The sequence below is a fragment of the Anopheles coustani genome, chromosome 2 (assembly GCF_943734705.1).
Source record: "Anopheles coustani chromosome 2, idAnoCousDA_361_x.2, whole genome shotgun sequence".
Classification (NCBI taxonomy): domain Eukaryota; kingdom Metazoa; phylum Arthropoda; class Insecta; order Diptera; family Culicidae; genus Anopheles; species Anopheles coustani.
This window is the reverse complement of record NC_071289.1, coordinates 83,310,241-83,332,828: the sequence shown is the minus strand read 5'-3', so window position 1 is coordinate 83,332,828 and position 22,588 is coordinate 83,310,241. Positions and strand designations below refer to the sequence as shown.

General features: G+C 44.6%; 7 protein-coding genes across 7 annotated transcripts; 3 read left to right on the top strand and 4 right to left on the bottom strand.

Moving 5' to 3' along the window:
• Positions 1 to 314: 314 nt before the first annotated feature.
• Positions 315 to 1,249, bottom strand: LOC131265552 (uncharacterized). Its single transcript, XM_058267835.1, has 2 exons — positions 1,216 to 1,249; positions 315 to 1,148 (listed from the first exon to the last, which is right to left on the bottom strand). Exons 1-2 carry the CDS (start codon positions 1,225 to 1,227, stop codon positions 357 to 359), a joined length of 804 nt encoding a protein of 267 aa, XP_058123818.1. The 5' UTR covers positions 1,228 to 1,249; the 3' UTR covers positions 315 to 356.
• Positions 1,250 to 2,494: 1,245 nt separating this feature from the next.
• LOC131265451 (uncharacterized) lies at positions 2,495 to 3,313 on the bottom strand. The gene is made up of 2 exons (XM_058267715.1): positions 3,283 to 3,313; positions 2,495 to 3,214 (listed from the first exon to the last, which is right to left on the bottom strand). Exons 1-2 carry the CDS (start codon positions 3,292 to 3,294, stop codon positions 2,600 to 2,602), a joined length of 627 nt encoding a protein of 208 aa, XP_058123698.1. The 5' UTR covers positions 3,295 to 3,313; the 3' UTR covers positions 2,495 to 2,599.
• A 1,153-nt stretch (positions 3,314 to 4,466) lies between these two features.
• LOC131263829 (selenoprotein F) lies at positions 4,467 to 5,204 on the bottom strand. Its single transcript, XM_058266090.1, has 3 exons — positions 5,088 to 5,204; positions 4,901 to 5,010; positions 4,467 to 4,841 (listed from the first exon to the last, which is right to left on the bottom strand). Exons 1-3 carry the CDS (start codon positions 5,133 to 5,135, stop codon positions 4,508 to 4,510), a joined length of 492 nt encoding a protein of 163 aa, XP_058122073.1. The 5' UTR covers positions 5,136 to 5,204; the 3' UTR covers positions 4,467 to 4,507.
• Positions 5,205 to 5,279: 75 nt separating this feature from the next.
• On the top strand, positions 5,280 to 8,917 carry LOC131263122 (uncharacterized). Its single transcript, XM_058265278.1, has 4 exons — positions 5,280 to 5,418; positions 5,494 to 5,630; positions 8,354 to 8,582; positions 8,658 to 8,917. The coding sequence occupies exons 1-4, from the start codon at positions 5,324 to 5,326 to the stop codon at positions 8,872 to 8,874; spliced, it is 678 nt and encodes a 225-aa protein (XP_058121261.1). The 5' UTR covers positions 5,280 to 5,323; the 3' UTR covers positions 8,875 to 8,917.
• Positions 5,942 to 6,944, top strand: LOC131263121 (large ribosomal subunit protein uL16m). The gene is made up of 3 exons (XM_058265277.1): positions 5,942 to 6,074; positions 6,138 to 6,209; positions 6,279 to 6,944. Exons 1-3 carry the CDS (start codon positions 6,035 to 6,037, stop codon positions 6,893 to 6,895), a joined length of 729 nt encoding a protein of 242 aa, XP_058121260.1. The 5' UTR covers positions 5,942 to 6,034; the 3' UTR covers positions 6,896 to 6,944.
• On the bottom strand, positions 6,938 to 8,159 carry LOC131263120 (leukocyte receptor cluster member 1 homolog). The gene is made up of 2 exons (XM_058265275.1): positions 8,047 to 8,159; positions 6,938 to 7,977 (listed from the first exon to the last, which is right to left on the bottom strand). The coding sequence occupies exons 1-2, from the start codon at positions 8,067 to 8,069 to the stop codon at positions 6,957 to 6,959; spliced, it is 1,044 nt and encodes a 347-aa protein (XP_058121258.1). The 5' UTR covers positions 8,070 to 8,159; the 3' UTR covers positions 6,938 to 6,956.
• A 471-nt stretch (positions 8,918 to 9,388) lies between the features above and the next one.
• LOC131263119 (uncharacterized) lies at positions 9,389 to 22,473 on the top strand. The gene is made up of 7 exons (XM_058265274.1): positions 9,389 to 9,416; positions 9,530 to 9,947; positions 10,167 to 10,424; positions 10,767 to 10,896; positions 18,158 to 18,749; positions 18,997 to 19,217; positions 21,486 to 22,473. The coding sequence occupies exons 1-7, from the start codon at positions 9,389 to 9,391 to the stop codon at positions 21,591 to 21,593; spliced, it is 1,755 nt and encodes a 584-aa protein (XP_058121257.1). The 3' UTR covers positions 21,594 to 22,473.
• The last annotated feature ends 115 nt before the right edge of the window (positions 22,474 to 22,588 follow it).

Genomic DNA, 22,588 nt, shown 5'->3' with positions numbered 1-22,588 from the left:
TGCGTGAACGGAAGAAAAAAAGCAAGACAAAATCGATATTACTACGAGCAAAACTATGAAGGGAAGCAAAACAAAAAAAAAAATGATAAAAGACAACCATGATTAGCAAACAAATTGTGAAATGAAACAACATTAAAAAATCAAGAAGGCGGCGTGTTGTGATTTACATCGAAAGAAATGTTTTGCGTGCTCCCCCGGTTTGTGTGATCTTTTCGTTATCGATCGTTTTCTGTTGCGTATAATTTCTGCCCTAATTTGAACTGTTTCTTTAAAATTTCAATAAATGTGATTTTTTTTATTTTATACCTTCATTTAAACAAAACATTATCAATAACCAAAACAAACAAAAGGGAATCTTAAGCGCCCTGCTGGTGGATCACCGGATGCGTTTTCTTCAGGTGGGACGTGGAATCCTGTGCGGTCGCGTCGTCAGACTTGTCCGCCTCGGACGGCGTTGCCTCCTCGCTGCTTTCCTTCGCCTTTTCCGTTGTGCTTTGTTCGGCGTGGTGCTTTTCCGGCTGTCCGAGGTTCTTCAGTATCTGCTCGACCGGGACCGGTCGCACGTAGTGTGGTCCTTCCTTGTCGTCAGTGGAGGATGAAGACGAGGATGGTGATAGGGTGGTGGCGCGTTTCGTAACGCCGCTGGTCGGGGTGGCAGGAGCTGCGGTGACGTCAACCTCACGCTTGGAGCGCGTCGCACCGACCGGAGTTTTCACCGAGACCGTGCTGTGCGTGGTGCTGGAGGCCGTGGTGCTGCTCGGTTGTTCCGTGCTTGTCGATGGCTGATTGCGTCGGAAGGCCGGTTTCGAGGTGGTGGTACTGGTGGAGGTGCTAGTGGAGGTACTGGTCGACGTGCTGGTGCTGGTGGACGTGGGCTCAGTTTCCAGCGACCGTTTGGACTTCTCCTTACCGGGCTCGGCCGTCGGGGTGGTTTGCTCGTTCTTGGCCACTTCCACGCTCAGCTTAACGCCGGCTGCCGGAACCTTCTGCACATGGCTCTCGGGGGTGAACGACGCTTCCTTCGCAAAGGCCGGTTTCGGATCGCTTACCACTTCCGGATTAATCGGCGATGGTCGTGGAAGCTTTTCGGATGTTTCCTCGAGGGGAAACGCGTAGCCGCCGACTGCCAGCAGGACCAGGATACACACCTAAAACGTAGGAAATCGTATTACAATTTACACCGATTTTAAAGCACGATGGACTCTAGACACTTACAAATTTGAACATTTTCACAACCTTAGAGCGAACGGTACACTATCAAATGATTGGCGCTGGTGGACACCGCTTCGCTTTTATATGTATCCTACCTTTTTCTCAAAGCCAGCTACTTGCCAGCGCGCCATTCGCACCTTCACTCCAACGATGGACGGCAATGCACGAGAGTACGTAGAAGCAGCAGAATTACCCTCGATCGATATGTACTTAACCAATTCGCATCCTGCGCCTGCGTCCATCCGTCCGTTCCTGCGGCCTGCGATGGAGGTTAGGGTAAAGGAGTAAAACACGGCCGATTATCACTTCCCCCGGCTCTCGCTTGGTAATCGATGAGTAAGTCAATTCTGCTCAATGTCGCAAACGTGCCGTGCGTCCTCGCAGCTCCACCGGAGGTCATCCTAGACCCGTTTGTTTACGAGACACCAATCGAATCTTATTTGAGGGACATGTTTTTGCTTTTTTTTGGCAATGCGATTCACGGTGACACATTTTTCTGGTGTTGTGTAATAGTTCACCGGCAATGTAACATTATTTTATCTGTCTTTTCTTTTATGTATTTTCCTTTGAGTTTTTGTACAGTGTCATGCTTTAAAGCAGTATAATATTGTATAACACAATTACTTCTAGGATTTAAATTTTAATAGTACTTTCAGCTTTTACTGATCCTTCGCGCTTAAGTTACGATTGCAGATTATAGTAGTTTGTTTTACAAAGTTTAAAGTGTACTCAAAAATGGTTCGAGCCAACAACATTCAAGCATAATTTCGAGCACAATGCCATACGATTTGATATAGACATCGTTTTTGTAATCTGAAGAATATAAATGGATTTTTTCAAAAAGTATATCGTGATGTGTTTATCAAATAGTATTTTATGTATTAGGTTCGGAAATGGCGCAATCGAAATAATAATGGGGATTTTAGGAATATTTGAGGAAAAATATGTTTTTTTATTCCAACGCAAAATGCGGTCGTGGGGCAGAAAATAATTCAATTTGGTTTAACAGTATTTATTAAACACTTTTTATGGAAAATAATTAGTCAAACTAAACAGAAATATTGTAACATATCTGAAAATAGTTAGATCCTACTGATAACGAAGCATTCTGAAACACCTTGGGTCATAAAGACATCCATTTTAGTTCCTAAATGAACTTATTAGCTGAACCTGGAGTGTTGAAGCACTTGAGCTCCTAAAATTGAGCCAGATTAATGCTGCCCACATAAGATTATAACCATAGTCAATAACCGAAAAATATTAAATTTTGTTTTGCATCATAGTTGTAACATTTTATTAAAAGAAAACACGTAAAACATTCACGATTTAACGAGTAAATAACATGTGCATGCCACCACAACGATGTATCAGAGTATCGGCGAACACCTTAAGCCTTCTTGGCCGGGTTAGCTGTCGACGGAGCCGGGGCTGCGGCCGGTGCCTTGTTATTCGCGCCGGGTTGTGGGACCTGCAGAGGAACCTTGGGCTGGTCACGGTTCACCTTGGCGCTACCGGTCGGACGGGGCTGGTTTTTCTTCTGCTGGTTGCTACCGGAGACTCCCTTCGCCGGAGAGGCCGTGGTGGGGCGGGCTTGGACGGGCTTGTCGGCCAGGGTATCACGCTTCTGCTTCGGAGGCTGGCTTACGATGGCCGGCAGGGCAGACGGTTGCTTCGGGTCGACGGTGGCCTTCGGAGCGGCCGTGGTCGATTGACCAGCTACGTTCTCCTGCTTCGGAGTCTCGCGTTTGTGGTGCTGATGGGGCTGTGGCTGATGCTCGTGCTGTTGCTTAAGCTGGTGCTCCTGGTGAGCCGGGGCGGCCTGGTGATGATTCTCCTGATGGGCCGGGCCGGCCGGGTGAAGATGCTCCTGTGGATGCTGCTGTTTCAGCTGATGCTGCTGACCGTTAAATTCATGATGGTTATCCTCATGGTGAGGGCCAGGGCCCTTCTTGAAGTCGTCGGCCACAACCAACACGGTGCCCACGGCGATGAGTACGAAAATCTGTTAATAAAAGCACGGAAATAAATCATTAAAAAATTTAAACACTCCACTCACTTCAGCCAACTTACTGCTGCCTTCATTGTCTCTTGCTTGAATGTTTTACCACGAATGCTGATCCTATCACGATCAGCTGGGGATATATATACGATATCGAATAATCGACTGGAAAGAGTAATTTCCAGCATTAAAACTGGTTCTTCTCTACCCGGCCCGGCATCGGTGTTTACTAACGGCAAATCTCGTCACATGGCACTTAATGACTCGAGCCACACAGGACTTTGTGCGAGACAAATTAAGAACGAAGTGATAATTGATTGGGAACATAAACAACACATTTTCTAACACCGCTGCGAACACTTTGGCGAAATGCGACGACGCCGACGACGAATAGCGCTCTTTCAAATGGCCGTTGCAGATGACTTCCCACTCAACAGCCGAAAACCCCCGGGTGATAGAAGCAAATTGGCAATATTTACTTTGCTGAATGGTTTAAGCGTGTTAAATATTGATCGGTGTTATAGGTGTGGGGTGAAATGTTGGATCCGAGAAAGTAAGGGAGCTTCTGGTTCCATTTGGTCATAAATTCAACTGGTTGGATAATACCCTAAAATTTGATATACATATTACCAGTTTAAAGTGTGTCTTCTTTTTGGCGTAACGACCGTTACGCGGCCATTAAATGCTTACAAGACTTTTCCCCTTTGTTTACGTGGAAAGTCAGTCCTCTCGTATAGGGGAGGGTCCGGTCTCGGTTGGGATTCGAACCCACGTCGTCGAGGTGGTGAGCCCCGACGGTCATGGGCCGATTTTCTAATCGGCGCTACCGCTCGGCTGTCGCGGACTCCCCGAGTTTAAAGTCTTTAGATATTCCAATTTTCTCTTTATTTGTCTCATTTTAAGTTATAAATAAAAAACAATGTAACTAATCCAACTGAAATGTTCAAGGATTGTTTATGCAAAGAGTTCTGGGTGTAACCTTGTGCATTTTTTTTCGAGCTTTTAGAGAGGCCACGATATGTTTAACGGAGAAATACCTTGTGACTCATATTTGTTTCTATTTTCGTGTGTGATAATTACAGCGTAAAGCGTGCCCAATTCATTAACAAGCTAGCGCGTCTACAACCTAGAACAAACTGGGCAGTGTAGCTTGTGGACTTTGAGTTTATGCAACTGTTCTGACCGCGAGTTTATTTCTTCCTAGTCGTAGGAGTAAACAATACAATAGACCAACCAAAGGGTTTCGTATTAAAATTTTTCCATTTTTGTTTATTCAATATTCACCCAACGCATTTCTCACACTCGGTTTGTTTGGAGGTAATCATCGTTCTCAACCTTAGCTAATCGCGTTTCGAAGAACTCTTGCACAGTGTCGGTGTTCCATTTGTTAATAGATAGGGTTTCCTTCACATTACCTCCCTCGTCCATCAGCTTCACGATAGGGTCCAACCCTCGGACGTATTTGATGGTGAGATTTGGGAACTTTGCCGGACGGTCACTTTTGATAAAGGCCTGAATTTGCGGATAGGCTCCAAATTTGCACGTGCATACTTCCAGCACCGCCCTTGGGTAAACCTTTAGCTTGCCATCGCTTACCGTATCCTTTTGGCAGCACTCAAGGCAGTGTTCTCTGGAACAATTTGGGTTGTTCGTTAAAGGGGCATTTAAGCAATTGGTAGTTTAACTTACTTTAGCTCCACTAAACCATAGTCGGTCAAGCTGTTGCAGGACGAGCAAAATAATTGTGATTTGATCAGCCCCAGCTCGCGGCAGTCTTCAGCGGAGAACTCGGCGAAAACCTACACAATTGGGAGATAATTTAATTAAAAACGTCCAGTTCGAAATTTACCTATGATTAGCACTGGACACAACTTACGACCGATACTATGCTAAACAACAAAGAGATAACTGTTGGGATTCTCATGTTGATTGTGATAAATTTGTTATTGTTTCCGGCTAACTAAAGTCCACGTACTGCTTGTTTTTAATGTTTTGATTATTTTCCTAACTGTCAAGTCTTATGCGGCCGCGATCCGTCACCGTGACATTAATTAGAGAATGTAAATAAACAAGAAAATCATCTGTTGTGCACAATAGAACTGGGTGAACAAAATGTTTTCGCACCATTTTTTAGCGGCCGCTAGGTCCAAACTCATCCCAATTGTTTCGGTATACAAGCGACCCTCGATAATAACTTCAATAATACTGTAAGTAAATCATTTGGTCAAGCATACCCTCCTTTCTTTGATTGAATAATTCATGAATGCCTCTTCGCTTTGTAGCCGGCGGAATGTATCAACAGCCTCACCACTGTACCGGAAAGCGGTAGTAAAACGGGAAGAGCATTTTTTGAAAAAAGATAATATACCCCCTGGGTTTAGCATAATATATCGGGCTCCGATGGAGTATTATCTTTCGGGTAAGTAAAAGTGATCGTAGTGCCGAGGTAAAGTAATGTGATGTAAACACGGCTGTTTTCAAAGGTCATTGGCAGTGTCGTTCAGATTATGATGCTTTAGCTTGTCCACTTTAATTAGTAAAGTACGTCAGAAACTTGTAGGGATACGCCCGTTTTATTGATTGGAAATTTGTTAAAATTGTGTTTTCTAAATAAAATATCGGTACAATATTCAAAATGTTGATAATTGGCAACACTGCACATAGTTTTGCACGTGCTTATCGTTCCCTGGTGGCAGGTTTTGGTACTATGAATGTCAATTTGAGCAGCAAATTGTGGGACATCAAAACACACGAATGTTTACGCAATTTTTGGAGGACTCTAGTCGGCAAAATCACTAGAACTTGGCGTAAATCTTAATTAAAATGTTGGCCACATGTGAAAAGTTCCGGCCCTTGCTTACGGGTATGTAGAAACTAACGAGAACTTGCTGATCATGGAACTTAATCGCCCTTTAAACTTTGTCAGGCTTATTGCGAGGGCAATATGGTCAACAGATTGCCGGCATGAAGTTTTTCGCACCTCCGATCAAATACGATAGTAAGTAGCATTAAAGGCATTGTGATTGTTTGTTTTTCGAACTCACGAGTGTACTTTCGTTCGACACAGATATTGAAATGCCAGAACGGCCTAAGCTCCGTTTTATGGACAAAGTGCCGATACTACCGAGCAACTTGCGTGCGCCCAAAATGCAGAAGAAATTGAAATGGATGCGTGGCCCCGAGACTGTTCACAACTCACTGGTTCACAAACAGTACGGTATCATTGCGACCGGCGGTGGACGGTTACGGTGGGGTCACTTCGAAATGTTGCGACTTACGATCGGTCGAAAAATGGATACAAGCCGAATGTTTTCCATTTGGCGCGTAGAAGCGCCTTGGCAGCCGGTCACCAAGAAGGGTCAAGGGCAACGCATGGGTGGCGGTAAAGGTGCCATCGATCACTACGTAACCCCGGTAAAGAGCGGCAGAGTGATTGTAGAACTGGCCGGAGAGTTAGAGTTTGTTGAAGCGAAGAAAATCCTGGACATTGTGTGCCCCAAGTTACCGTTCAAGGCGATGGTAGTGTCGCAGGAAATGTTAGACAAGATGAAGGCAGAGGAAGAGCGTCTTGAGCGGGAGAATCTAAATCCATGGAACTTTAAGTACATCGTTCAAAATAATCTGGGAGGGTGCCATCGATGGCTTTCACCGGTTGACCATAAATGGTTCGGAAAGTATGTGTAATTAGGAGAATCGTGTAATAAATCATACAGTAGACGATTTATGTTTTACAATTCTTATCATTTTATTCGTAATTTTGCTTTGCGAGCTCCGGATTAAATTGGGAGTTATACTTTTGACGTAAGGGTTGATTTTGTGGGACTTCTTTTGGTTTTGGTGGTACAGGTTCCGGATCACCCCGTAGCCGTGCTAGCATTTTTTCTGTCCTTTCTTTTTCCTCCCTTTCCCTCGCAATGCGTTCCTTTCGCATTCGTTCCAGATTAGCTTTCTTAATCCGCAATTGTTCCTCATCAGTGCTATCGCTGTCTTCCGAGGTTGATTTTTTATGCTTCCTTTTCTTCCGTTTTTCCTTTTTCTTCCTTTTCTCGCTATCTTTTTTGTGCTTCTTACTTTTCCTTTTCGAGTGCGATGTGTCGGACGAGCTTACGCTCAAACGTCGCTTTTTAGAGTGCTTGCGTTTACTTTGCTCTGTGAGCGGTTGATAGGATGATATTTGCTTTGTTGGAAGGAGCTGGGCCGAGTTGGCGGATGTTTCCTCCGGTGGCTTTGAAGTGGACGGAACGGAGGGCTGGAACTTTGTGCTCGGAACATACCTTCGAATCACATTCAATGGATCGTGATAGCTTTTGGTTTTCAATCCAACCTCTATGGGCTTCCCGTGATCGTCGAGCGTTTCCTCCCGCTTCGGTGCCGTATCGTACCAGTCCCGTTTACCGAGGGCTTCGTTTGTATCCTGCCCGAGGTACGTGAGGTACCCGATTTGTTTTTCGTACTTTTCCTGCTCTTCTTTCTTTTCCTTCTCATGATCCAAATTGCTGCGCTTAACGCCATCGTGCTTACCTTCCTCAAGTTCCGAAAAGAAGTTGACGTGTTCCTGTCTCGTCACTCGTGCATTGATTTCACTTTCAACGGTAGGTTCGGTATGACCGTCTTGTTGCTTGCCGCGAGATTTTTCACGCAATAAGTTTATACGAGCTTCTTGGTCGGCCAAGGCAACCCTCCGTAGCCGTTCCTTTTCTTCCTCTGCAGCTTTTGCCTCATCCCGTCGGACACGGGCGATATTGTCTTTGGTCCGAACGTGCCATCTGCAAGTAGAGCAATTGGTAGAGTAATGCAAAATGCGATCGAAGCATATCTTTTATTTAGCACTTTACCTCTTTTTCGGTAGAATATTCATAGTGAATAAACCACCCTTTTGCGAAGTTGGAACCTTATTTTATCACCTCGAAGATTAACTTTTTTGTGTGATGCGATAGGTGCGATGTTTGTAAACAACAGATCGACTGTCAAATGAATCGTTGGTAATTGGCAACACTGCCCCACGGCCCTTTGAAAATCTCGTTTTTTGTTTCGAAAACGGAAGCATTTGATTCGAAATCATATCTTATGTGAATCGTTTGTATCCCTGAATTCATTTTTAAGGAAAAGATGTTTTATTTTATCATTTCTGTTTCTTTCCAGCGTGTAATTTCATAACATCTTTCAGCTTCGTCGCGCTGGGAGGTATCTGTGCATTTTCATATTTAAAAGATTTCCACCATATCGTGGTACCGTTCGAGATTGAATACGCATCGTTGACGGCCAACGAAACGGACTTGCTGTACTTTCTTGGCTTTTTTCTCCTGATCAACGTCGTTATTCGTGTCGTCATCAATCGCTATCCGCTGAGAATTTACCGCAACGATAAAGAGTAAGACACTAGCAGTTCTTAGCAAAGGCATTCAGCATAAACGCAAGAATAAAACAAAAACCTCTTCCCGTACAGATATCTGGCCATTTTTGAGGGACAGATTCCTCTGCTCACAAAAGCGCTCCCGTTCAAACGTGGCGATGTAGTTCCAGTACCTCCGGGAGGCATTCTGCCGTGGCAGGAGTCCAGATACAAGGTGAACGATAAGCCCGTTCTGTTGCTCGATGAGTACTTCAAAACACCATCGGAGCTTAATGTAATGATGATGAACGACAAAAGCAGTGAGGAGTAGTTTAATATTTAATAAAGTTAGTTGATTGCAAACGTTTTGAAATTGAAACAACTGAACAACTTTACGAATTATCAATGAAATTATGAATTGAGAAAAATTTAAAGGGATTCATACGACTAATTCAAATGGTGACAACAATTTCGTAAAACAGCTGTCCATATTTTCGAAGCACGTCAAAAGCTTTCGAACTAGCGTTCTCGATCTCTAAGGACTCGTGGGATATCGAGCTTTTTGATGTTTATGTTTTGTATCGATCGGGTGGGTGGTAAAAAGGTGGTAAACCTACACCAACCGCAGGGGGGACGGGAATACATAGAGGGGAAAGGACACGCCAGCCGTGGTTGGACAGCGTTGTTGGATAAGCACCACACAGAAGAGACAATGTGCCCGACGGGAGCGAGAAAGCACGCGGTGAAGCGCACGTGAGCGAATGAGCGCGGGCGAAAGAAGATAAACGGATGCGAAAGCTTGTTCATGTGTGTGCAGTTGTGCCCATCGTCACACAGGAGTCTGCATGAAGGCGAAAGGACCACCGCTGAACGGTACGTACACACAAAGTAGGAGCAAGGCACGTAGCACCAGCAGAGCGTACGCGTTGCCAGAAAGGTGATTTATCTGTTGTAAAATGTGCCAATAAAACGCCATCTTCCCGAAGTGATGCAGTGCAGGGCGAGCGTTTCGAGTCGATACTCACTGTTGCCACACACAGCGAAGCGGATCGTCGTCGGTGGAGGCGGCGGACCAGCAGTGCCAGCGTACCGCTGTCAGCAGTCAGTAGTGCCGCGGCTGCTGGGCAAGGCAGCGGGCGAGGGCTTTAATGTGGACTCCGGCTTCGAAACGTCCGACTTCGATTTTACCGACTTCGCCGAGGAGATGCTGCCGTCGCGCGATATTATTCAGTCGCTTTCGCTCGAGCAGGACGGTCTCGTCGGAGCAGATGGCCGAAGCATTCCGTTTCGAACCGGCGCGGCCGACAGACGTTGCTCCGGGCTGAGCGCACGCAGAATGTCCGACTGTCCTCGACGAATGCTGAACCTACTGCATGGCGCCAAAAACCGTCGGAAGAGCCGCATGTAAGGATCGTTCCTGGATTTGTGCTGTGTTTCCTTTTTTCCTTCCATTTACTTTGTAGTGTGTGCATGCATCCTATGGTGTGGTAAAAGTGTGTGTTTTTCGTTTAGTGCATGGCATACTCGATCGGTTTACCAGTTCAAACGCAGCGTGATTGCTGGTGTTGGATGAAAATGAAGCACTAAAACTTCCCCTTTCGTTCGCCTACTTCGACTAAACAGCTCGTTTGATTTCTCAAGCGACATCCATCATCAGGCGGAAAAGTCGGTGCAAACGTCCCCCATCAAGCACCCGAACAAGAACTGGCGCTTCGAGGATGCCCGGAAGGCGATCCTGGTCGAGATGGAAGCCATCGGGCAGCTGCGGAAACCGCACGTCCTGCTGCTGCGCTTCCCGGATCCGGCCCTCAGCAAAGAGATCGTCCAAGGCTACTCGTCCAGCATTGAAAATGTAATTTTCCATCGCCCCGCGACACCAAGGTCAGTTGTGTGGGAGAGTGTCTTCGGGCAACGGGGGTAGTACGGTGTTGCAGAAGGCTGAAAAGGGAGGGCGGTGAAATCCCTTTTCAAAACCCTGTTTAAAAATCCAGTGCAGCTTTTCCGGTAAACTGACGGCCCGATCCTTGAGCGCGCTGCGAAAGCTAAACTGCCAGGCAGGACTCCGGGCCGAACACGCGTTTCAAAAACCATGCGGTCGTTCGCCACTTGGCAAGAGTGTTTTATGTGCGACGTGTTCCCATTTTCCCATTTGTGTCATTCATTTATTCTCTCTCTCTCCACGTTTCTCTTTTCCCGCTTTTCACTCCCCCGCCATCGCCGCAGATACTGTGTGGTGCACTTGAAGCCCGAGGCCGACGTGGACACCGTCATGAAGCACATTTCAAGAATTCCATTTGGCGCGGGAAAAATCATGGTCGAGCGGAAAACACGCAACGCCGACCAGAAACCAGTGGTGAGTACGGTGCAACGGTTCCTACCGCATGTGCCTTTAGTTTTGACGTTAACGTACCCGTCCACCGTTGCGACGAGCGCAGTTGGCATCTGTATTTATTTATTCTAATTTTTGCTTTAACTATAATTTAATATCCTTTCGAGAGGGGGGAGAGGGTGGTACACCGCATCACGGTGATGGTGGGGTAGATATTTACGACGTGTTTGCTATGCGATGCCATCACGATAACACAAACAGACCCACTCCAGAACCCCTCCCCCCCCCCCCCCCCCCCACCCTCGAGGAGGCTCGTCTCAGTTTGGTGGTTATGGTGTGTAGTGCAGGGTCGTAAACTCGAAAGTACGCCCATTAGGTGTGATGAAACATAATCGAGTGCGCTTCCTCTCTGCTTCACCGAAACCCACCGAACCATTAGGCCACGACTGGTGGACCGATTTTACACTCGAAACACGATGTTTTCACTATCTGCTGTCGGCATGCACGTATCGTGTTTGTGTTTGAACTAGGAGAAGGAAGGTTCGGCGGTAAGGTGCGGGGCTTGTTGTGCCGTTTACGAATTCATGGTTGTTTAAAGTATGCGAAATAATATTTGGTTTCGTGTCTCACGGTAGGTTTGATTCGGTTCGTGCCATTCACATATGCCGAAGGCTTTCAAGCACAGTTTCCTGCCACAAAATTTCCCTTCCGAAACGAAGCGAGAATGTAAAGCTCGAATGTAAATAAAAACCTTGCCGAATTACCAACCAAATAGGTTTTGCCTTTTCTCGGCTGTAGGGTTTTGTGAAATGTTTAGTTAGATATGGGGTTTGATACTTTTTACAATTTTTAAGTTAAATGTTTCAATCAATTTTCAATTTAAAGAATAATGATTCTATTCTATATTTTGAGGTTTTGAATACAAGCGCGATCGATTAAATGAAGTATAATTTAATAGAAACACATATTACACCAACGAGAATATTATGGCTATTTAAGATCAAATTCTGTACCTGGGCGTTCAAGTATGATACGAAAGTTGAGCGTAATGTCTGTTTAGAAAAAAAAACTCATTTTAGTCTCATCTTTACCACTATTCATCAACTATCTCTCGGTACAAACTGAACCAAACGCTGACAATAGAAAACAAGGATCCTAAATTAATCAAAGGACTAAGATGTCCATTCATTTTGCAAAGTAATCCATTATCAAGTATTGCTAATCTAACTATTCTAAGCCTAGATTTTATTCATTTGAGAAAACCCTAAGTCATGTATGTGTTATAGTTAGGTCTTTTTTTTATTTAGATGGTCTAAGATAAGATGTCAATGTACTCCAAGAGCACTACAAGGCTGGCCGTCGCACGTTGGTAGATATTGCCCTAGTCCAGGAAAATGACATTTTCTAAGTGTCCAAACACTTACTAATGATTGCGGATTTGAAGATCTCTAACTCAAAGCAACAAACTAATCTCTAGTTCAAAATAATAGGCACTGTAACACAACGCAACAGATAAAATCTACCTCAGTGCAACAAACGATAATTCACGATTTTTGTTTTAAAAAAACAGCGACATTTCTGCGTAGAATTCGTTCTGCATTCTCATCATTTGTATCATATGTTTTTTTCTATGGTGTGGAAAAAACGAATGTGTAACACAATTCTGTTTTGAAAATAAATGAAGTACGAATTTCAAACATTTTCAAGAAATTCTCAAAACTAGCTTAGTTTCTTCAAAATAGGCTTAATTTTAAATTCAAAATTAGGTTTGTTACATCTCAGTACGATAAGGGTGTTAATGAACCCTAGAATAGCAAAGACAATGTTTAACCAGCATATAATACAAGTAAATAATTTTTCAAAAGAAGAAGTTAGTATAAAATGTTTTAGTTGAGATTTTTAACAAACTGTGTTAAAAATGCATTAAAAAACTGGTTATACCATACACGCAAAATGGCGGTATATGAATTTGTTTTTGCAATATGCCCAAATCTCCTCTTCAAACATAAATCCTTACTGCCTCAACCCGAGGGACTTCCATCGCGAAGTGGGCAATAATTTCGAACAGCGTGTAAAATGATCATTACTTAATAGATAACAGGACTGATGCATCGCAAAATCTTTACATCTTATTGATCGCTCCCAGTTGTCGATTGGAATCATGTTTTTACTTCTACCCTTCGCTGGCGCTGCTTCGCATAAACAATATTGTGCAGCATTACACCGTAATTTTTTTTTTTTTTTAAACTCACCCAGTTTTCCCGCCGGGAAAGAAAACAGAACCAGTGCATGGCTTTCGCTTTTTCTACCTCCTTCCTTCTGTTTCGACACTCGATGTTGTTGTTTTTACCTACCGTTTTCATCTCACGATTGACTAGCGGCCTTCGCCCTTGTGCGGTCGGTGTGTCGCCTCGACACGGCTTTTCCGCTCCGGCCTCCGGCTGCCGCATGGGACATGATCCAGTACATGCGCCAATATGCGGTCGGCCACGGCTGCTGATGATGCTAAGGTTGCTGCTGCTGTTACCGCTCATCCATAAGGGAGATGGTAAACAGTCGAGCATCATATATAATTCTGGCCAAAAGCCACTCGCTTCGCTTCGCCGGGGAGCAGCTGCGGTTGCACTTTTTAGAAGTGGCAAAACTTTCGCACACTGCAGTTAGTCTTCCCCGCACACAGACAAACACACACACAAACGCACATACATACAACTACACGAGGTAGCGCACAAGTGGGGCAAGGATACTTCATCCGGTTGAGCGGATAATCCCGTGTGGACTCTGGCTCGGTACGCATTTTCGCAGCATTAGTGATGATGCCCTGGTTTATCCTTGCATGGCACATGGTTTTTTCCCATTCGTCCCCCATGCGAACCCTCGCCCGGAAGTAGGCTTCACTCTGGATTAGTTATTCGATGGATTTACATTAATAAAATTAATCCAGCTAGTGCCTCCGGTCGTCTGGAAAAATAAAACTGTCCCTAAGCTCTTCGGCCTTCGGTGGCGGTGGAGGAAATAAAATCATATCCCCAAGCTCGTTCAATGAGCCTTTTGTCCGGGTTCTGGTGGTGGGAGGCGGGAAAAACATCACTGCATCCATAGCCCGAATGTCATGCTGTCCAATTTCTTGGCATGCTGTCATCGGGTTTGTCGATCGAATATCACATATATGGGCAACAATCGGACGGCGCATGGAGAAGCGTCTCCCGCACTGGGAAGGGCATAAAATGTGACTCGGAGTTCGTCACAATCCACCGAAAGGCTCAGCTGTGACCTAATTCATTTGGGCGAGGCTTATTAATTTTTATGAGCATAAATGATTCGATGCATTAAACATATGGAAAACGTTTTAGCAGATCGTTGCAGTATCCGTACTACTGTGGTGCGGCCCTTGTAGCGCTCGGCATCGTCCGGGGCTGCCACTTCGTTCGTTTGCGTCCAGTGCCAGTGCTTTATCGATTTCGTTTATGCAGAATGTAATTTACCAAACCATCGTACCGACGGACGGATTTTCCGCTAACGTCACCCAGCCCGGGAGCGCCAAAGTTTTGCGGATGGAATTAAAACTTTGGCCCCACCATTGTGTCTCTGTGTGTGTGTTTGTGAACTGGAGTTAGCAAGTAGTGTAGAGCAGAAAGTTTCGAGCAGCCTTATCCGGCTTGTGGACTTGACCTTTTTTTCTTTCCCTGCGGATGGCACTTGCAGTTGAAGGCAGCAGTTACCCCGGGACGGATCGCAAACGACTAGCAAAAGTATTCCAATGACGTCGCCCATCGCCCGAAAATGAACACAATCGGACCGAAATCAACACACACACACACACTCACATTTGAAAAGGTTATCTTAACTTTTAAACGTAGTTGGTGATTGATTTTATCTCTACTCAGTTACGATAAACAAGTGCGGACTCTGTTACTTGACCCGCAAAATGGCTTTGTGACGACAAGCTCTTTCATTGTGCAATTGCTTCAAATGAATTTATCGTATGCAAGCATACATTAAGATACACTACATAGCTATTTTACTTTAAAATGAATTTTTCCAAATAGTAAATAATTTATGTATACTCTTCGTTAAAACTGGAGTCGATTTATGAGCCCTACAATCACATTTATACAACCCGCTTGTTGTCCAACACTCTTTAATGGTTTATACTTTACGTTGGAATTTTCATTATATTTTTGTTTTCCTAAATCCTCATGTTTAAATGTTTTTTCAACTAAGAATTTTATCATTTTCAATGCTTTTCGCTAAGCGTTCTTGTTAACAACAGCGTCCTTAATGTAATAAGCTTAAAGAACTGGTAAATATCAAAGTTTGTTGCACTTTTTGGTTCTTTAACGAGTACTGTATGAAAATACTACGCACAATCAAATCTGATGCCCAAATCATTCCACAAGGAACATGCTTCTATTGAAATGAATCGCTTAATTTGTTTGTTGAGTTTGTTCAATGACTATTTGTGTTGACTTATTTTTAAATGTTATGAAATATCGCGGAACTTACTGTCTGTGTCGATTGTACAACAATGTTGTAAAATTTTGTGAATTTTCAATTTTCTCTTCTCAATCTTGTTAGAATCAATGATGAAAACATTCTATATTACTGCAGTAATATGCAATGAAGTATTCTTTTATTTTCTCAATTCATCGTGTAAATCAAACTTTTGTACAAACTTACGGACTACAGGAACATTTTACGATGTCGAAAAACTAAAAAAAAAACCCATTTTAGTACTTAAGCATTCTGTACTATAATCATCGTTTTGCATGAATTTTATAGAGTTCTGTTCTTACAATTCGATTAAAATGATCGTGGTTCATTTCATGAATCCAAACAATGGTCTGATTCTTTGAAAGGACAGTGTTACTATAACTTATTCATATTCATCAATTGGAAAAAAGATCTATGATTTCGAAAAGTTAACCACTTAATACATTTAACTATATTTACGCGCTCTTTTCACAATACATTCCTTTACGGAGCAACGGTTTAATAAACCAATGTCAACCCAAGGATTTGGTCTTCATTTTGGCATACGCTCGGAAATGGTGGGACAATACGGATAAATAATTAATTTTATGATTCAATAACACTTCGGGTACGCTTCGTTTCCAATAAACGGTTTCAGCTTGATCGGCTTTATTTTCTGTTAATCCCAACTTTGTCCATCACCCAACATAAACCGTACGGGCTGAACGACCGAAACAAAGACCAAAGGATGTTACATTCCTTACTTCAACATTCTCGGTGTTTGACAATCAATAGGACCGGTCGGACCCAAACAGCCCAAGTTCTCGGTTCTCATCTCTTGCTCTTGATTGAGATATAAAAAAGAAGAAGAAAAATCCCAACCAGCCCAACCTAAAACCAACCCTTCATGGAATTCAAATCCTGAATATTGCCGGACTTAATGGCACTGCAGAGCATCCGGGCCGATGTTGGGGGCGTATTATCCGCCCAGTTCGGTTCACTGTTACTGCAGGATTCGCCGGTTGGCATATGCAGATAGGTGTGAGAGGAAACTTTATCGATCAGTTAGGAAACACCCCACCGTGCTGCCCTTTGCTTCCCGTCCCCGAAAAACGCTTTATCCGACAAAGTTGATTCAATTGACCCCATTTACACGAACACACGTGGTCGTTTATAGATGCCGTTACGGGGGGGCACGGGGGATTCCCGGTGGGATTGGCCGAGTCGAAATATCGATACCTCCGTTTACCATGTTGCCTGCGTTACATTGTTTCGTACGCGTGCGATATGGTCGATATGCAAATTTGATGCATAAATGCATGCCGTTTGCAGATGCAAGTGTCGCGTGCACACCTGCCCTCTACCCATGTCATGTGAGTTCTTTTGATGTCGCCCAAAAAAAGACCATAAGCAGTCAAACGGTGTGATTTATTGGCTCGTTAATTAATACCGGCGCTGGTGGTTGGCATTTCACCACCACCCCGGCGCGCATAAAATGTGTAACGGTGTCACAGTTACACGCTGCCACACCGCCCGGGTAAACGCCATTTAACGTCCAAGGTTAGCTCGGGATGCCCTTTAATCCACAGCGACAGGCAGCGGGACCCGCTTTCCACTTGTTATGTGTCTGGGAGTTATGGCAACTGTTCAAAAATGCAGAACGTTTAAGGATCTCTGGCTTCGGTTCGGGATTAGTTTTTCTCCCGTGCAACCGTGCCCTGGCTCCGTTTGCTTCTTCTTCCACCCCATGACAGCCCGTCGGGCACCCGATCACCCACGTGGGATAGATTCGCTTGGAAGCCGTTTGCAGTTCTCCTTTTATTTATTTTCTTCATTTTCTCTTTTATTTTCCCCATCGCTTGCAGTTTGTTTTAAGTTCACCGTTATGCCGCCGGAGTTCGGGGTACTCGGAACCCTTGGACGACGACGTGGAAGCAAAAACCAGCCAGCCGGCCAGCTTTTCCCGATGGCCCTGTGGCACCCGTACTTGTTATCATACAGTTTTTTGGACCGTTCTCTTGGACCAACGGAGTGAGAGAGGGAAAGCGTTAAATTATTTGGAAAGCGTCCAAAAAGTGTTCCGTTATCTTGCTGCCGTTGGCATGTCCGGGGTGCTTCCGGGATGGGACACAAAAACACACACATACACACACATAAACCCTCCCCGGATATGGACCGGGGTTTGTTGTGTGCTTGGACTCAGTTCAGGTTCGGTGTGTTGATGTTGTTGTTTTTTCTCCTTTTTGTTGGCTCTCTCTTCAGCCACATCTTGCCACACTGTGTTGGCAGTGGGCCTGTCTACCTTTTTTGATACTATTTTCATGTACTCCGCTTTCAACAGTAATCCTTGCTGGCTTCTAGGATGTGCTGGAAGGCACAAAGTGTTGATGTCAACGGGTGCTTTTCGTTGCCTTTTTTTTGGCCCCCCCAATTCAGGGGAGCCTCCGAAAAGAGCACTAGGCATGCACCTCATTAAACGGCGATTCGGGCTCGTCGTGGGTTTATGCAAATCGTTGGTACGTGACGGGGAAAACCAAATGCTTCGAGCATTGCGAACGCAAAGCCACGCAGACATTATGCTTTTGTGGGGGCAGGTTCCCCCCTGCGGCACGTTCACTCCACCACAAACCAATAACTAAATGTATGATTGCGCGTATTGGATTCGGTTATGAATTTCCACATCTTCCTTGCGTCACCTTGCACGATTGATGTTGTGTGTGTATGTGAGTGTGGTTTTGTTTGCTGTCTGTTTAAGAATGTTTTTATTGCTTATTTTTCTTCCCCACACCCCCATCCATCCACACCCCGGCAGGTTCAACCGGAGGACATCGATCCGTACACGCTGTTCATTGGCAACCTGCCCAACGTGGTCACGGTGCAGACGGTGAAGCAAATGTTTCCCGCTGCCAAACGCATCGACATCGGGCACGCCCAGCGCATCAAGCACACCCGCTACGCCTTCATCCGCTTCACGAACGTCGACGAGGCGATCCAGGCGTTCCAGGCCAATCACAACAAGGTCATTGACGGGAAGAACGTCATCATGCGCTTCCGGCGGCACAACGCGCCGATCGCACTGCCGGAGGACACGACCACGCCGAAAACGCCCAAGCGCCAGAAGGGCCCACCGCAGCAGCAGCTGGTGGTATCGGTCGAGCAGCGGCCGAGGCGACTGCTGGCCCCGACCGCTTCATCCGGCGCGGGCACGCTCAGCACGATCAAGACGGACATTCTGGACGAGGACGACGCGGATGGACCACCGGATCGGACGCCCGGGAAGCGGGCGGGGGCGGGGGCGGCAGCGACGGCCAGTCCCCTGTGTGTCATCAAGTCCGAGCCGGACGATACGGACATCGAGGACAGCCTGGAGCACGAGGAGGAGGACGTCGATAACATTCGCGATTGTAAGAGTCGCCGTCGCCGGATGTCGGCTATTTTTTTTGTGCTCCCGGGGTTTTTTCACAACCGACGGACACCATTTTTCCTGCACATGGTTCCGTCTGAACCAAAAAACCACGAACCCGCAGGAAGGATGGATCCTTGCCGGTTGTCCCGAGTTTGTGTAGTTGGTTTTCGTTTCAACCTTCTCTCTTGTTTGTATGTTGTGTTGCTTCCTTCGTTTTTGCCTCTCGCCTCGATGCAACCGCACAGTTCTGGAGGAGCAGGAAGAGGCGGAGGGCCTCAACTTGGACGAGATCAATCCGGACGAAAACTACTGCGAGGACGACGATACGGACATTGACAGCTTTGGCAAGAACTACTGGACGCTGGAGCAGCTGCGCCAGAATGCGGGTGATAACGGGTCCGGGTCGGGCAAGCAGGAGGAGCCGGACGTCGAGTCGGCCACCAAAACGACTTCCACGCAGCTGATTGTGAGTAGATTGTTTCATCAACTCTCCCGGTATGTTCGATTTATTAGAGTAGTTCCTTTTTTTCTTTTCGTCTTCTGAGAACCGAAAATATGTCTTTGCTTTCCGACGTCTACCGATTCTTGTTTTTGCTCAAGGGGCGAAAAATACCGAATTTTTGAGTGAATAACTTCACGTTTGTATAACAGCTTTTCAGCCATATTTTTTTCGGTTATTCAGTTTTTTTCGATTTGCATTTCTTTAAGCCGGGCTAACAGTGTTAACAAAAATATTATAGTCACAAAATAAATAATTTAAACAGTATAACTATGCCTGTTACAGTATATCAACTGTTTGATAACGTTATAAAAGGGCGTAAAATATTTCATAACGGTTACGTGTATAATTTTTGCAAGCTAATGCTTTGTAACGTGACTTCTTTTCAATAATTTGTAATTAAATACGTTACTTGACCAAATTGGGGTCCGCGACAGCCGAGCGGTAGCGCCGGTTAGAAAATCGGCCCATGAGCGCCGGGGCTCACCACCTCGACGGCGTGGGTTCGAATCCCAATCGAGACCGGACTCTCCCCTGTACGAGAGGACTGACTATCCACGTACAACAGGGAAACAAGTCTCGTAAGCCCTTAACGGGCAGGCATGACCAAGAGGTCGTTACGCCAAGAAGAAGAAGAAGAAGACTTGACCAAATTACTTTAATAAAAAAGAAGTGATTTTATGTCTAATATTCGCATGATACATGCTTTCGTTCATTCATGCTAATGGAGTTCACTTCCGTTTCAAATGCAGATTTCAATTTTAAATTTACCCCCTTTACTTTCGTGAGTATGGAACAAAGTTAAATTTTAAACTTTTTGATAGATATGTTCACTTGGTTAAATTTTGAACTTTTTGATAAATATGTTCAACAAAAATACAATGCGAATAGAAACACAGTTTAGTTTAATGGGAATTCAAAATTGTATAACACCGTTATATAACACAATGCCTACTTTTCACACATGCCTACTACTTCCAAAATATCAAAGACCAGGTGTGATTACCTTTACAAAGGACCAGGTGTCTCCATTGCATGCCTTCATAAAGTACCAAGTGCCTCCATTGGTTACCTTTATGAACTACCAGGTGCCTCCATTGGCTACCGTCACAAAGTACCAGGTGTCTCCATCTTCTCACGTTTTGCTAGATTGGGAATATTTGTGCAAACGATCGAAGAAAACGATGGTTTCAAAATGTCATTAATTTGTTAATCTTGTTCATATAATTCCATTCATACTGTAACGAGCTATTTTCGTTGAAGTGTGAAATATGTTTATCAAAATTTTAAAAAGTTAAAAAAATGTAATTTAGACCTAAAAAATTCATGCATTATTCAAATTGGAAATAGCCACCACATTGCCTTATTCCGTTTTTCTGGGAAGAGCTACCCTTTAAAAATAGTCACTTACTCAATGCTTTATTTGAATCGTGGGGTTAAAACCGCATAACAAACATTTGGAAATATTGTTATTTCTGTCGGTATTGATGGACATCTAAAAACAAAAGCTGTTGTCTGCATTCTTCTACGATTGCGATGCGTTCTGTTTAGTCGATAAACATTGGAAGGCTTAGGCGCCTCGTATCCGTTTCACGTTACGTTCCCTTTGCAGTTGTACATTATGACGGGGTCAGCACCTTAAGTCGAGCGTTAAATCAGTATCGATAGATATTAGTGCAGCATCGAGGCACTAGTGCAACGCAATCTTGAGCACGAAATTGCACATGTACGACTGCAAACAAACAAACCCTTGCGAGTCACTCGTACGAATGAATGTAGTTTGATTTATGCATTGACCGCATGACTGCAAACCATGACCTACAAATGGCATTGCGTTGCTGCGATAAGATAATAAACTACTTGGGTTCTGCTCGAAATTCTTCAAGGGATAAAGTGAGTTCGCTTCGTGCGAGGTTTGCTCCAAATGTGGTTTCATGGTGGGTAATGTCCGGCGATGCAACTGGAAGATAATTCATGTGTGTTAGTGGATGTGCATAGTTTGGGAACTGTAGATTAGAAATAATCTGTAATTATGTGGGAGAAATAATTAGGTTACCTTCCTCCCCATTTATAGATTGACTTTATTATAAATCTTGATTTTGTAAAAATTCATAAATGTTTTCATGAAATACTATTTTATAATGCTTGAGAAAGATTTTTTTTTTAAATCATCCACCACCTGTTTAAATAGTTACGCATAACACTAAGTAAAATGTTTGCCTTCCCCTTTCACAGAAGCGTGCGGGCAAACCACCGACAACGGTCATCAAGACGAAGCGTCGGGATGATCAGCTGAACGATCTGTTCAGCTGCCTGGAGCCAGACGATGACCTATCCTTATGAGATTCGATGGAACTATTCTCAGACTTTATCCAGTACGTCACGCTGAACTAGGGTTGGAATACCGTCCCTCGGATGCCGATGTTGCCCACAGTAGGAAGTAGGAAAAAAGTTTGAGCAATAGTCCCACAAGTTGTCTTTGTGCACACCGGTTTGTGCTAATTTTACGATGTTGCCATCGGGCGAGCGATCGAGTGATCTCGGTTTCCCGCGCCCTGGCGGTAGGCGATTCGAAATGCATTTATTCTAAATCTTAATCAGTGGTCGTCAGTGGCGCACTCTGCTGGTCCTCCTCCTATTGGCGCACTTTGGCGCATTTGCGAGATAGAAAGTGTGTGAGAGAAAGAGAGAACGTGAGAGAAAGAGATCGGAAGGGAAGATGGGGCCACAGATTCCTCACAGACCAGTTCCTATGTGGATCCTTTCCAGCACGTTTTGCACAACAACGATAGATTAATCGCTTTATCGAAAGTCCGACGCTTTGCCGATCTCAAAGCCCCTTCTCTGCCTCCGCTGCAGACGCTTTGCTGGCGCGAATTAACACAATTAGTTAAACCCCTTTTTGACGTTCTCCTGTTCAGGTTGCTTAATGCGCAGTATTAGTATTGTTTGCCCGGGTAACCCGGTTGGGTCGGGGCTGGTACTATAATTACGGACTCACTATTAATTAATTAACGCTTCCGTCAACGGAAAGGATCTAGCTTTAGGTTTAGTTTTTAAGCCAGTTTTACGGCCAGTTTTAGCGCTTGAAAAACACCAATACGGTTTTACGCAACCCGCGTACATAAAAAAAACATCAATGCTTGATATAACATAGTGTGGTGCCAACTGAGTCTTCGGAAGAACAGTATTTCGTGAGTTTGAAAAATGTAGTCGCGTTGCTCGAGGCAAGTATTCAATAAAAATATACAAAAAACTGCACCAAACCAGTCCGGAAAACGTTGGCGTTTTCGTTTCTCGGTGATAAGAAACTGGTTGAGATATGAATGGTTTATTAA